The sequence below is a fragment of the Dreissena polymorpha genome, chromosome 1 (assembly GCF_020536995.1).
Source record: "Dreissena polymorpha isolate Duluth1 chromosome 1, UMN_Dpol_1.0, whole genome shotgun sequence".
In the NCBI taxonomy this organism is placed as follows: domain Eukaryota; kingdom Metazoa; phylum Mollusca; class Bivalvia; order Myida; family Dreissenidae; genus Dreissena; species Dreissena polymorpha.
Genome location: NC_068355.1, coordinates 13398206 through 13414368, shown reverse-complemented (window position 1 = coordinate 13414368; position 16163 = coordinate 13398206). Strand labels below are relative to the sequence as shown.

Here is a 16163-nt window from a genome sequence, read left to right as displayed (position 1 = left end):
GTTTTGCAATAGTACACAATTTCATGATGGAAAGGGATTTATAAATCAAGCTGAAAGAATAGTATGAGCTTTTAATTATGTATAATTTAATTCGCATTTATAGCTTCACGCAACGCCCGAAATCACAGCTATATGGCAATATTTTCCAACAGACGAAACCAAATGGGAGACTGAACGTTACCCTGATTTCTTCCATAAAAAGCACTCTAATATTTTTATTTGACACTTTAAGGTTTCTATAGCGGGGATTTCGGTACCGGCGCGGGTTTATGTTCTTGTTTAGAATTACAGAAATCCCCACTAAGAGGCAATTTATGATGTCAAGAGTGCTTAATAATTAATATTATTATTTTCACATTAAAATATATGCGATGCCAAAAACAATCATACCGATGACCTTTAAGGTCGTAATTATGGTGGATTTGGCGGGCGAATGTATGATTACATAAATCCCCGCTATAAGTCATCATCTCTCAACAGAAGTTACAGAAGGGAAGATTGGTGTAACGTTTTTTTTGGTCTGTATCACTGATTTCTACTAGATCAACATGTAGAAATCACTATTATGATTGTTTACACTTGAATACATGTACGTACTGTTTTCTCTTCTAGAATAAGGGAAACCACTGCGGAGGAGATTGCCTTTTTATAAGAAATTATTTCCCGTTGTGGGCGGAGTTAACACCGCACTACTTTAGAGCAGTTTCTCTTTGAGTGATGAGTCTATTTGGAAAACAACGTTCTCGCGATTTTTCTGGCGTGACCCTGCATGATTATTTAAGCCAATCGTATACCGTGTACTATTTCTCAACTACTTCCGCTTGGTAAGCCAATTAAATTTTAGAATAAAAATCATTGGAAACACGTTACTAGGGAAGCCATCATTGTTTTGGGCAGCTGTGTTGTTGTGCTGTTTACTTTTCTTTGGAGAAAAAAACTGAAGTAAGTTGTATTGAATTCACATATTTTTTAAGATAATAATATTTCAAATTAAGCTTAGCAATATTTATGTATCAAAGACACAGGAACAAGATAAATAAATGGACATATCGTTTTCATTAAAGGGATCTTTCACGGTTCGGTAAATTGACAAAATTGAAAAAAAGTTGTTTCAGATTCGCAAATGTTCGGTTTAGTTACAATATTTGTGAGGAAACAGTATAACTGAACCTTTTCCATTGTCTAATATAGCCATTATATGCATCTTTTAACGATTTAAAAACCTAAAAATTATCAAGCGTTGCAACGCGAAACGATTGAATAATTTGGAGAGTTCTGTTGTTGTCGTTTAAATTTGTGAAACTACGAAGATTGCTTATATTAGGTATAAAATACGCATCTTAGATATGCTTGGCAGGATAACTCAGTTGGCTAATGCGTTTTTACTTTAGGATTCAGAAAATCAGGGGTCACTGGATTGAGCCCTGCTGCGGGCTACTTTTTTATACGCCCGTATAAAATACGGGACGTATTATGTGAAACCCCTTGGCGGCGGGCGGGCGGCGGGCGGCGGGCGGGCGGCGGGCGGCGGGCGGGCGGCGGGCGGCGGGCGGAAGGCATCACTTTGTCCGGACTCTAATTCAAATTGTATTCATCCGATCTTCACCAAACTTGGTCAGCAGTTGCATCTAGTTGATATCTAGGCCAAGTTCGAATATGGGTCATGCCGGGTCAAAAACTAGGTCATAGGGTCAATAAGTGCATTTTCAAAGGGGCCACTTTGTCCGGACTCTATTTCAAATTGTATTCATCCGATCTTCACCAAACTTGGTCAGCAGTTGCATCTAGTTGATATCTAGGCCAAGTTCGAATATGGGTCATGCCGGGTCAAAAACTAGGTCATAGGGTCAATAAGTGCATTTTCAAAGGGGCCACTTTGTCCGGACTCTATTTCAAATTGTATTCATCCGATCTTCACCAAACTTGGTCAGCAGTTGCATCTAGTTGATATATAGGCCAAGTTCGAATATGGGTCATGCCGGGTCAAAAACTAGGTCATAGGGTCAATTAGTGCATTTTCAACGGCGCCACTTTGTCCGGACTCTAATTCAAATTGTATTCATCCGATCTTCACCAAATTTGGTCATCACTTTGTCCGGACTCTAATTCAAATTGTATTCATCCGATCTTCACCAAACTTGGTCAGCAGTTGCATCTAGTTGATATCTAGGCCAAGTTCGAATATGGGTCATGCCGGGTCAAAAACTAGGTCATAGGGTCAATAAGTGCATTTTCAAAGGGGCCACTTTGTCCGGACTCTATTTCAAATTGTATTCATCCGATCTTCACCAAACTTGGTCAGCAGTTGCATCTAGTTGATATCTAGGCCAAGTTCGAATATGGGTCATGCCGGGTCAAAAACTAGGTCATAGGGTCAATAAGTGCATTTTCAAAGGGGCCACTTTGTCCGGACTCTATTTCAAATTGTATTCATCCGATCTTCACCAAACTTGGTCAGCAGTTGCATCTAGTTGATATATAGGCCAAGTTCGAATATGGGTCATGCCGGGTCAAAAACTAGGTCATAGGGTCAATTAGTGCATTTTCAACGGCGCCACTTTGTCCGGACTCTAATTCAAATTGTATTCATCCGATCTTCACCAAATTTGGTCAGAAGTTGTGTCTAGATGATATGTAGGTCAAGTTCAAATATGGGTCATGCCGGGTCAAAAACTAGGTCACGAGGTTACTTAGTGCATTTCAAGCATTTAGCATGGTGTCCGCTCTCTAATTGAAGTAGTTTTCATCTGATCTTCACCTAATTTGGTCAGAAGTTGTGTCTAGATGATATGTAGGTCAAGTTCGAACATGGGTCATGCCGGGTCAAAAACGAGGTCACATAGTGCATTTCAAGCATTAAGCATGTTGTCCGCTCTTTAATTGAAGTAGTTTTCATCTGATCTTCACCAAATTTAGTCAGATGTTACATCTAAGTGATATCTAGGTCAAGTTCAAATATGGGTCATGCCGGGTCAATAACTAGGTCTTGAGGACACTTTCAAGCATTGAGCATGGTGTCCAAAACCTTCGAACGGGCGTATCTTGTGACAGTTTGGCACTCTTGTTCCTTTTTTAAATGTAATTTGTGATTTTTTACTAGAGATTTTAAAATTTATCAATGTAAATCATTTAATGACAAACTTCAAAACATGCCAAAATCTGTGAAAAGGCCTCTTTAAATTTACACTTATTTCCATGTATTTTTTTTAATACGTTTGATATTGACAGCATGTTTCCCTTCAGTGGAACAATGACACATCTGTTAATGAATTACAATACATGTGCATTATGATTGTTTATCAACCGTAAAACAGCTGTTTCAAACTTTCAGTGGATCTGATATTTGAGAAGTTCTTACTTTCTACATTGTTATATCCTCCAATCACCATAAGTCGAGCACGACCCAAAGTCGATCACTTTGTTTACATCATGAACGCGACCATTTTGATGACGTCACGCGAAAGCGCTCCGAGCATTTAGATTAACTGACAGAACTACGGTTATAAACAAAAACAAATAAATAAAAAATGAGCAAAAAACAGGTAAAATTGCATTTTAAAATATAACTTTAACTAAAATTATACAAATTTATCTATAGACCATACATTTTATTTGTCCTCTTTATTAAATTTCCACAAAAATTGAAAAGTGAAGCAGGCGATCTAAACATAACACTTTCATTGACAGCGCTTCATATCGGAAATCGTAGTAAATTTAAGGCAAAGCTTTTTTTAATTGGTTTTCAGACCTTTTCAAAATGGTGATTTTTTTTTACTTTTTAATTTTAAGGCTTATCCAAAACGACTTAAAAAGACAAAGAGACACAGATTGTACTCCCCAACAGTTTTATCAAATGCTTACAAGCTAGTAAAAAAAGATTGTGTCTCTAAAAGAAAAGCGGCTGCCTTATGCAACGTCCCACAAACAACTCTAAGAAATAGTACTGCTGGAAGGGTCAATGTAAACATCAGATCTTCAGGAGCTTTGCCTTTGTTTACCTTTGAGGAAGGAAAAAGATTGGTTCAACATTTAAAAAAAATGGCTGAATATGGCTAAAATTTGTTCAGAGAAGCGATGTTTTAAGTTTAGTTGGCCTAATCCATTACACTAGAGTGCTCTCACTTTCCCGGACGTGACGTCTCGACTTAAGGTAAACAACGTGCAGAGTTAATGTTCTTTGGGTGTGTATGGAACTATCAGCTTTGCCTGATTAAACACGCTATAAATAAACATTTATTACATGGAATTAACGAGAATCGAATAAATCTCTGAAGGTAAATCGTTTATTGCTGCAGTTTGTTGCATTAATTCAGAAATTATTTTACTCAATGTTTCCTTAACCGCTCGACTTACAGTGATTGGAGGATATTAACTACTCAAAATATTAGTTAAATGGTTGATTAACTATGTGTTTCTTTCTAATACAATTTATAAAATGTGTGCATTTATTTGTTTTATGAATATATATTTATTCTTACAATATGTTTATACAATAAATTCACATCTATTTGCTATTATAAGCAATTCATTAATATACAGTTGCATGGTTACCTGAATGTCAATTTAACATTTTAAAGGTAAGTTTTAAGACAAGATTCACATTCCCATTTCAATCAATATAAATATGCAATATTTGATGTAATATATATTCTTTATACTTTTTTGTCAGTGGTAAATAAAATTTCATGCCTTTCCCATTGCTGGGTAACACAGACTGTGTATTTATTAATGTAATGTTTTCTTTTGATACAGAACTTGGCCTTTAAAATAAAAGACTTTGTGCTGACACCTATTTGTTAAGGAGTGAAAACTTTACAAAGGTGCTCAGTTGCGTGTTAATTTAAAATGATGAACATCAAAATGTATTTGATTCTTTTCCCATGATTGCAGTTTGGCATCTAAAGAGTTAGCGTAACCAAATTTGATCAATTTAAGAGCACACTATCGATATGCTTTAGTCATTTCTCCAAATACACATATGTTTATTAACTTTATTATGTGTATAAGAAATAACTGCTATTTTTCACATTACATAATGAAAATGCAGCAAGGTACACCTTGTTAAATGTTCTTAAATAAAATTATCTTAAACTTAATTGAATATTAGCAGAATTATTTGTTATTGCTCCTGAAGGAGGGCATATAGTGATCACACTTTCCATCTGTCTTTCCATCACACTTTTGAATATAGGTTTTGAAAAATGCTCATAACTTCTATGTCGCTTCAGATGTAACCTTCATATTTGGTATGCATGTGTATATGGACAGGGCCATTCCATACGCACACAAATTTCGACCCTTTGACCTTGAACTCAGAGTCCGCGTTTAGGTTTCGAAATCTGCGTTAAGGTTTCGAAAAAGTGTTTTTCAGGGGCATATGTCTCTTGTTTTTAGCTCACCTGAGCGATAGCTCGGGGTGAGCTATTGTAATCACTCAGCGTCCGTCGTCTGTCTGTCCGTCCTTCTGTCTGTAAACAATTTGTAAACATCTTCTTCTACTAAACCATTGAGCCAATTTCAACTAAATTTCATGTGGAGCATCCTTAGGTCATGGGACAAAAGAATTGTTAAAAAAAATTTGATCACATAACCAAGATGGCCGCCATGACCATATATGGTAAAAACCTTAAAAAATCTTCATGTCAGAAACCGCTCATCAGATTTTCAAAAAATTTCACAGGGATGACCTTTGAAGGCTCCCCTGAAAAAGTTGTTCAAAGAAATTTGATTCGTCAAAAAACATGGCCGCAGGAGCTCGTTCAACTTTGCATGTTAATTCGTTTTTGCCTATTTTGTGAAAACTTTCAAAAATCTTCCACATTTTTTGTCCGATCCTTTCCAAATTTGCACAGTGTCTTTATATCAATGAGGACACGAACCCTACAAAAAATGAGCGTTATTGGTCCATGAAGTACAGAATTACCTCCCCTTGAATTGAGAAAATGGTGTTTATGCAATTAAGTCCAAATTTTTCATCCAATTCTTTCCAAACTTGTTTATATATCAGATTAAAGAGAATAAAATTTTATTTATTATGGTTTTTCTTTCATGAAAATCCATAAAGGATAAGTGTTATTAATCGTTGCTTAATTAATGAACAATGCGAATTATCGGTATTGATTTTTTTCCTGACATGCCGTCCCAGATATTAACCGCTTTCAGCTGTAGACTGTGCATCAATACATCGCCGTGTTATTGACCTGAAAAATTCATACGCAGTCGGCATTAACACCGGTCATCGAGACAAATTACTGATGTGAAAACAAATCGTACATCGTAAAGGATTAAATAAACAATTACATCTGATTAAAGATTAAAGATTGCTGCAGATTTAAATCAATTTGAGTACTTTTTGCGTATATTTGATGCCGAATGGGAAGCTGTGTTTAGACTTAAGTTGAGAAAAATGGCAACGAGATACTTGCCTGTTGGTAGCTAACGAAACTTCAGTGTACAGTTTATAATGGGTGGCCATTCCCCGCTGTAGTCTACGGGCGGGTAGTGAACTGGTTGAGAAAAGTGGAAGCTTGTGGAAAAGCGGTTTGAGAAGTTTGTAAGAAAACCCTGAATTATCAGTCTTGTGGGAAGAAGGCATTGCGTCTCCACGCAGAGGGCCCTTATCACATAAAGAATATAAGAACCATCAAGACCAACCAGGTAGGGTTTTTATTTTTTTAAACTAACACCCCGAATTTGGTCGTATTTTCTGTTACTGTTTAGGTTGTTTTGCATCAAAAATCGGCAAGATAGATCTAGCAAATTTGCCAATTTTTTTTTATTAATAACGTATGATTCATTGATTGTGAGCTTTTAAAACATTTTGACCTTTGAATAAAGCATAAATCAGGAAAAGAATTTTAACAGTAATTGAAAATACAATCAAATACGCCATTTTTGCTGACTGGGACAGGTCTTTTTTAGTTAAATAAAATGTTTTATTGTCCCCAACATATGAGCCCAGCAGCAAGAAATGTTTTTTTTTTTACTTTTTGTAAAACAAATATGGGCAACCTACCGTAATCCAAATTCGCCGACACCTTAATTCGACGATGTTCTATTTTTATCGATTAAATGGATGATTATTGTCTTGGAATCATTTCAAAGTAATACAGCCGAGTTTAAAATTATTATTTTGTGCTATTAAACATTCATTATTTCTTAAATTATTTGCTAAATATTGCTTCATGTAACCGTTACATGGTCAAATTTGGGTCACACCAGGATACAATTATTTAGCATTCAAACAACGATTGGGATAAAAACTAGGGGAACCCATGCTGAAATTTTCAATTTTAACTGTTTAGCAGAAGCCACCATACCCAATTTTCTTAGGTGTATGTGGAGGCTTCTGGCAGCATGATACTGTGAATATAAATGGTGACATTTGATTCTGCATTAATTAAACATGTGTTATTGACTTTTTTAAAGTATGTGTGAAAAATATAATTTGTAACCACTGTTACAGGTTTTATCTGGTTCTTCAAAAGCAACACCTGCAGTCGAGTCCATGCCAGACAGAGGGTGCATGTGAATGAATTGCCTTTTGACTAACTTTGTGTTCTTCATCAAATACATGAAGATTTTTAAATATATGTGTATGTTGTTTTTTTAAGAAAATAGAATCACCAGAACAGGTACAGGCACCCTTTAAATGTGTCGAATCCAGGAGCTTCTGGGGCCCTCTGGCCCCCTTGTCCCCTGGACCCACCGAGGGCCCTGCGGCCCCCTGGCCCCCAGCTTTAAGTTCAGGATTTTCAAAATATCCAACTTTGACCCCTGCAAATGCTTTGCTTAAACTTTGGCTACAGTTTCTAAAATTTGGCTACACAAAATTCCATTTGGCTAAAATGTTGGCCACAGAAATTTTTGGGCAAGAGGAGCCCTGTTTGGATTGTATTTGGGTCATCTGGGGTCAGCAACTAGGCACTAGGTCAAATAATAGAAAAACCTTGTGTAGACTATAGAGGTCACAGTTTTAATCAGATTTTATTGAAATATAGTCAGAATGTTTGTCTTGTTAAAATCTGGATTGGGATTGACTTTGGGTCATCTAGGGTCAAAAACTAGGTCAGATTAAAAAAACAAACTTTTGTAGACAGTAGAGGTCACAGTTTTCATTAAATCTTTATGAAATTTGGCCAGAATATTAATCTTGATGAAATCTGGGTTGGGATTGTATTAGGGTCATCTGGGGTCAAAAACTAGGTCAAATCATAGAAAAACTTTGTGAAGACAATAGAGGTCATAGTTTTCATATGATCTTAATGAAATATGGTCAGAATGTTTATCTTGATAATACCTGATTTTGGATCGTATATGGGTCATCTGGGGTCAAAAAATAGGTCACCGGGCAAATTCTAGTAAAACCTTGTGTAGATGAAAGAGGTCACAGTTTTCATCACATCTTAATGAAATTTTGTCAGAATGTATTAATTAATGAAATTTGGCTTGGGATTGTATATGGGTCTAATAAAATTTAAGTTCATGAAGCAAGGTTAGTCAGGTGAGCGATTCAAGGCCATCATGGCCCTCTTGTTATTATTCAGTGAAACAATTGCACTGCAAATACACACTTGCTGTTGAATATGTCCAGGATTCTTTTTGTATCACATATATGACGTGGAACATTATCATTAACTATTTAGTATCTACTTCAAAACTCTAAAAAAATACATCAATATTATGATTACCATGCTACTTTTCAAAACCCATGGGAACACTTAATAATCTCTTTCTAATCAGCACCACCATCAAAACTACACAAATATCTGTCTTTTTTTATGTTCTTAAATACAAAATAATGTATTATTAGCATTATCATGATTTTCATCCTAATTATTTATTAAAATTGGCTATTTTATTATTGCTAATTGTATACATGTATTTTGCATTATAACAAACAATAAAAAACATGTCGAATTATAAAATAGTCACTACAACAAGATGACATGTTATAATAAAGAAACCAACATTTTATTATTTATTCAACATTGTATGCACTGAAAATTACATTGCCTCTTTAGTCTATCCCAGTTTTCACGTAGTCTGCCTTGTTTTGGATTTATTTCTCGAGGGAGTCAATGTATTCAGTAATCAATATCAGAAATGTGTAAATGGTGTATTCAATAATCTACCTAGTGTACATACAAAGGATATACCAAACTTCTCTTACCAGATCAGTAATATGGAAAATTAAAATAAATAATCCAAACCTCTTCTTTTGGAAAAATATATTTTTTTTTTGTTTTGATGCCTTTCTTACAGTGTCTTCCAATTTATAGGAAATACAATTGTTTATGTATTTACATTTAATATTGGAATAGCCAACCTAATGGTAAACTCTTTAAACTTTCTTGTCTTTTTTCCAGTCATGGCAAAACTAGTCCAGGCACCAACTCGGTTTACCCACCAAGACTGGACCACATCCAACCTGACAAAGTATGCCAATGCAGAGTCAGAAAGGGCAGCAGCCGAAAGGCTGGTTGATGAATCAAAGCGTCTTTCATTGGAAACTGAAAAAAGAACTGAAAAAACCCAAAGGGACGTTAACAAAAAATTTCGTAAGTAGATTTGTTATAAGGAATATGAAATTTTCTTCATCTTCTTTTGCATCATTTAATGAAAAAACTCCATGGAGAAAAAGAATGCAAATGAAACATACATGTTCATACAGGTAGTTCAGTTTTTGGATTGTTCAAACTTCCAAATAACGGCATAAAAAAGCAGTCATCATTTTAAGACTTGTAAAACAAATGCCAATGTTTCATGTGAATATGATGTATTAATTTTTATAAAGAATTATTTTTGATAACATTTTCAACATATTTTCAGAACAACGACTTGATGACATCCGCTACTGGAAAGATGAGTTGGATGACAAACTAGCAGGTATCACAACAGAGATTGACAACCTCCTTGCATTTAAAACACGTGTAGAAAAAGCTCTGGAGGCTACTCATGAACCTCTCCACATTGCTAAGCAGTGCCTCATGAACAGGTTTGTGCATTGTACAGTAATTTAATGTAGTGGTAAATTGATATTCCGTACATAGTGTTACCTGTAAATTTTCATTTGTGTTATAATCTTTTGGTTTAGGTAATATATTTTAAACTCATTGATTCACTTTAAAGGGAAAAGCGTCAAGGAATAGACCTGGTTCACGATGATGTACAGAAAGAGCTGATCAAGGAAGTAGAAGCCATTGAAGGAGTCCAGGCACTCCTTCAGAGGTCCCTGGAACAAGCCATTGAACAAATCAGGTAAATGTACAAAATTTTCACATCTTATTTCTTATGAATTTCAACTCTTATGACGTTATGTGTGGGTTACATTAAGCAGTGCACTTAACAGTTTATACATATGTTTGTCTGTATGTCCATATTCCATGAAGCTTGTAATTTCAACTCATTTTTATCTATTTCGATCTCCTTAAAAAATCCAGTGTTGAACGACATAAATGTGTATAGATGTTTGTAACAATAGGAATTATTAATGCGACCAGTTTTATAAAAATTATGACCCTTTGTCTGGTTTTCAGTCTATCAAATTTATGTTCACGCAATTTTGTGATTTCAAATCCTTTTTAACTACTGTGTGGATCAAGCTCCAACTTACACAATTTAATGACCTTAATTATGACCTGTTTGTTTATTCTTCATGGAACATATAGTCCAAAGATTTTGTGTTTTCAGCACTTCTAGCTGCCTGGCGGGTTTAGCTCTAACTTTAACATCTTAATGAATTTAATGTGTAGATGACTGTTAGAACATGTATTAACCATGACCAGTTTTGGTCGAATTATGGACCTTTATTGCGGATCTAAAATTATTCATCTGTGTCTGTGATATAATTCCAGTTTCTTTTGCAAGTATGCAAATGTTATTTTGTATGAACTTAAACTCATATTTTTAAGAACCACACTTCTACATATTGGTGTTTAGATTGATTTACACTTCTGTCCCATTTATGGCCATAACATGACAAAAATAAGTACATGTATATATTCAGTTTATTCTGTTGTTATATTTAGTTGTAAATATCCATTTTTCCCTTCGACAGTTTACTTTTTTATACCAGTATATTTTTGGATAAATTTACATGAACATTTTTAATACAAATTTTAATTCTTTAATTTGTAGGCTCAACCGTAAAGCAAAATTCCAACTAGAGAAGGACCTTAAAGACAAGTTTTCTGTTCTGTCCATTGATGAGTACTGTGAACAACTAAAAAACAACTCTCCAAACATAGACTTCAAGGAGGGCACTGCCAAAATAGAAGCCAAGTAAGTATTTGAATTGATAATTATACTCTATGAGAAGTTATGCTTGTACCTTACCTTGGAAAGTACATTGAGACAAATTGTGCAATCTCTTGACACATGTGTGCTTCAGTTGGAATTTTGTAGTACCAATTATAGGGGGCTTTCGATTTTCATGGATTAATTTCTAGTTTTGCATTGTGGCATACCATTATATAAAACCAATTAATATTTCTGGTAAGGATTTCAATAAGTTAACTTAATTTATCACTGTACTTTTAGCATATTGTTCGTGCATAAAATGGTGAATACAGCGAAACCAATCTAAACTATTATTCTGTAAAAAAATAGAAGCATACAATATCTCATTACACAAAATTTATCAATTGATGATATTGGTCTTTCTTCGTTAAAAATTTGTTCTTGTGAGTTGTAATTGAGATCCTCTGCACTGTTCAGGCCTTTTTAATTGCACATTAGGTGTGAACTAATAAATGAAGGATTTACATGTGCACAAGTTCTCAATGCATCTAGAAAAAAAATAGCCTTATTAGTTAAGTATACATGAATGTCTCCAGTGCTTCATTTGGATGCTTTAAAACCATTGGAAATTATTTTTGTAAAAATTTCACAATGTTTTGTATGCCATGCATATAATATTTTGTATAATACCTTTTGGTTTAGCCTGGTCTTCCATGCTATAATGAGTCGTGTTCTGAGAAAACTGGGCATAATGCATGTTCGTAAAGTGTCGTCCCAGATTAGCCTGTGCAGTCCACTAATAAGGGACGACACTTTCCGCTTGTATGACATTTTTCGTTTAAATGAAGTCTCTTCTTAGCAAAAATCCAATTTAGGCGGAAAGTGTTGTCCCTGATTAGTCTGTGCGGACTGCACATGCTTATCTGTTTACGCACATGCATTATGCCCAGTTTTCTCAAAACACGACTCAAACATTTGAATTCTCCTTCAGCTCTGTATCACCTGAGGACTGGCAGGATTTCTCGCATGCAAACATCCTGAAGGCGGAACGAGAGAGACAGAGCTCAGTGGATCTGCGCTCCCTAGTTGATGGCATTCTCCAGCAGACATGCAACGACATGCGCAAGCAGTGCAGGGAGGTCAACGTCGCCTTCGACAAGAGGATTGCTGAGACCAAGGACACCAAGGGCAAACTGGAGGACCATCTTAACAAGGTGAACTATTTTTGTCAATTTTCTGGTATGTCTTAGTTATTGGGGAAAATGTTACAGTAGCAGTGCGGAAATTGGAAATAAGAAGGAAAAACCTATTGAAAAATATTGTTTATAGCATGTATTTTCAACTTCGTGGGCTAATAATTGTCATTAATAATACTGTTTTACATGTTACCAATAACCAACAATTATCGGTTTAATTAGCTCCACTGGCCAGAGGCCAGCGGGGCTTATGTCATGGTCCTGTGTCCGTCGTGCGTGCGTCCGTGTGTGCGTTAACTTTTCCTAAAAACATCTTCTTCTCTTAAACTACTGGTCCAATTCTGGGGTCAAATTTGACCCTGCCCCGAGGGTCACAAAATTTAACATATGCTTATAAAAGGCGTATTTTGTGAAAACTTTCAAAACTTCTTGTCCATAACCATAAGCCTAGGGCTATCAAAATTGGTATGTAGAGACATCTAATAGTCCTCTACCAAAATTCTTCAAATTATGCCCCTGGGGTCAAATTTGACCCTGCCCCGGGGGGTCACAAAATTGAACATATGCTTATATAAGGCCTTTTTTGTGAAAACTTTCAAAATCATTCGTCCATTACCATTGGGCCTAGGACTATCAAATTTGGTATGTAGAGACATCTAATAGTCTTCTACCAAATTTCTTTAAATTATGTCCCTGGAGTCAAATTTGACCCTGCCCCGTGGGGTCACAAAATTGAACATATGCTTTTATAAGGCCTATTTTGTGAAATTTTTAAAAAAACTTCTCGTCCATAACCATTGGGCCTAGTGCTATCTCATTTGGTATGTAGAGACATCCAATAGTCCTCTACCAAATTTCTTCAAATTATGCCCCTGGGGTCAAATTTGACCCTGCCCCGGTGGTCACAAAATTGAACATATGCTTATATAAGGCCTATTTTGTGAAAACTTTCAAAATCTTTTCGTCCATAACCATTCGGCCTAGGGCTAATAAATTTGGTATGTAGAGACATCTAATAGTCCTCTACCAAATTTTTTCAAATTATACCCCTGGGGTCAAATTTGACCCTGCCCAGGGGTCACAAAATTGAACATATGCTTATTAAGGGTCTATTTTGTGAAAACTTTATAAATTCTTGTCCAAAACCATTGGGCCTAGGGCTACCAAATTGAGTGTGTAGTGACATGTAATAGTTCTCTTCTTAGTTTGTTCAAATTATGCCCCTGGGGTCAAGTTTGACACTGCCCTGAGGGTCACAAAATTGAACATATGCTTATATGGGGCCTATTGTGGGAAAACTTTAAAAATCTTTTTGTCCATAATTGTATGGCATAGGGCTACCAAATTTGGTATGTAGTGACATGTAATAGTACTCTTCTAAGTTTGTTAAAATGATGCCCCTGGGGTCAAATTTGAAACTGCCCCGGGGTCACAAAATTGAATATATGCTTATAAAGGGCTTATTTTGTGAAAACTTAAAAATCTGCTTGTCCATAACCATTGGGTCTAGGGTTACCAAATTTGGTATGTAGTGACATAGTCCTCAACCAAGTTTGTTCAAATTATGCCCCTGGGGTCAAATTTGACCCTGCCCTGGGGGTCACAAAATTGAACATACGTTTATATAAGGCCTATTTTGTGAAGACTTTAAAATCTCTTGTCCATAAACATTGGGCCTAGGGCTACCAAATTTGGTATGTAGTGAAATCTTATAGTTCTCTACCAAGTTTGTTCAAATTATGCCCCTGGGGTCAAATTTGACCCTGCCCAGAGGATCACAAAATTGAACATATGCTAATATAAGGCCTATTTTGTAAAAACTTCAAAAACCTCTTGTCAATAACCATCCAGCCTAGGGCTATCAAATTTGGTATGTAGTGACATCTTATAGTCCTCTACCAAATTTGTTCAAATTTTATTCCTGGGGTCAAATTTGAACCTGCCCCGGGGGTCACAAAATTGAACATATGCTTATATAATGCCTATTTTGTGAAAACTTTAAAGAATTTCTTGTCCATAACCATTGGGCCTAGGGCTACACAATTTGGTATGTAGTGAAATTGTATAGTCCTCCACTTAGTTTGTTCAAATTATGCCCCAGGAGTCAAATTTGACCCTGCCCTGGGGGGCCACAAAATCGATGATATGCGTATACAGTGCCTATTTTGTGAACACTTAAAAAATCTTTCTGTCCTTAACCATAAGGCATAGGGCTACCAAATTTGGTATGTAGTGACATCTAATAGTTCTCAACCAAGTTTGTTCAAATTATGCCCCTCGAGTCAAATTTGTTCCTGCCCGGGGGGGGGGGGGGGGGGGGTCACAAAACTGAACATACACTTATATGGGGCCTATTTTGTGAAAACTTAAAAATTTTCTTGTCCAGAACCATTGGGCCTAGGGCTACCAAATTTGGTATGTAGTGACATCTAAGAAACCTCTACCATATTTGCTCAAATAATGCCTCTGGGGGTCAACTTTGACCCTGCCCTGAGGGGTCACAAAATTGAATAAACTCTTATAAAGCGCCTATTTTGTGAAATCTTTAAAAATCTTCTTGTCGAAAACAATTCAGACAATGGCTACCAAATTTGGTATGCATTAACATCTTATAGTCCTCTACCAATTTTGTTCAAATTATGCCCTTTGGGTCAAATTTGACCCTGATCTGCGTGTCACAAAATTGAACATTATATACGCTTATATTTTGCTTATTTTGCCAAAACTTAAAAAATATTATTGTCCTTAACTCTAGGACCTAGGGCTACCATATTTTGTATGAACATGTTGTGAGATATAGTAGTCCTCTACAAAGTTTGCTCAAATTATGCCCCTGTGGTTAAATTTGATCAAGCCCAGGGGGTCACAAAAGTGTACATGTGCTTAAATAGGGCCTATATTTAAGTATTCGCACATGCAGAGAATATTTGTTTCAGCCTTTTTTCAGCAGTGGAGCGATACAGGGCCATCATGGCCCTCTTGTTTTATAGACCATTTAATTTATACACAACAATTAATTAACAAATTGAGCGTACCATCAGGGACAATGAAGCCAATAGGATATTGGACAATTTTGTAAGTTTAATGTCTTAAAGTGTCCATTAGGATATTGGAAATAATGAGGTAATTTTTTTTATAGAAAAACCTAATTGCACAAGTTTGTTTTATGATTTATTCTCAGGTCCTGGCCCAGATGGCCGAGATGGAAGAGAACATTGCTCGCCTACAGAAGGCCATCAGCGATAAGGAGCAGCCGATGAAGCTGGCCCAGACACGGCTGGATACGCGCACCCAGCGACCAAATGTGGAGCTCTGTCGCGACCCTGTCCAGTACCGCCTTATCGAAGAAGTGCATGAGATTGAGGGCTCTGTGGCAGGCCTGCAGGCACGACTTGCCGACGCCGAGGCCTCTCTGAAGGGCCTCATTCGTAACCAGCTATCCCTTGATGAAGACATCCAGGTCAAGTCCAACACTCTGTTCATTGATGAGGTGGAATGCATGGGCATGAGAAAGAGTATCAATATCCAGAGCTTCTAGACTTTGTCATAATCATGAACTGTTTGTTGCATACACTGTGACTAAATTTATTATTTGTAAAAGTTCAAGAGAAAATATACATAAATTGTTGTATAATTATTGAAATATCTATTTGTGTCTGCATGGGTATTTGTATTGTGTAAATGTTTTGTTCTTGGTAACTTTTTATGAAAATAATGTACACAGAT

The 16163-nt window shown here is 36.0% G+C and overlaps 1 protein-coding gene across 1 annotated transcript; it reads left to right on the top strand.

Moving 5' to 3' along the window:
- The first annotated feature begins 782 nt into the window (after positions 1 to 782).
- On the top strand, positions 783 to 16163 carry LOC127871670 (tektin-1-like). Its single transcript, XM_052414803.1, has 7 exons — positions 783 to 942; positions 9369 to 9560; positions 9832 to 9997; positions 10132 to 10260; positions 11140 to 11283; positions 12233 to 12455; positions 15619 to 16163. Exons 2-7 carry the CDS (start codon positions 9371 to 9373, stop codon positions 15973 to 15975), a joined length of 1209 nt encoding a protein of 402 aa, XP_052270763.1. The 5' UTR covers positions 783 to 942; positions 9369 to 9370; the 3' UTR covers positions 15976 to 16163.

Excerpts from the sequence above, each read along its gene's own strand:
- LOC127871670 (XM_052414803.1), top strand. The coding sequence starts at position 9,371 with ATGGCAAAACTAGTCCAGGCACCAACTCGGTTTACCCACCAAGACTGG. Across the intron at positions 11,284-12,232 it reads ACTGCCAAAATAGAAGCCAA|CTCTGTATCACCTGAGGACT; the intron begins GTAAGTATTTGA and ends ATTCTCCTTCAG. Across the intron at positions 12,456-15,618 it reads TGGAGGACCATCTTAACAAG|GTCCTGGCCCAGATGGCCGA; the intron begins GTGAACTATTTT and ends ATTTATTCTCAG.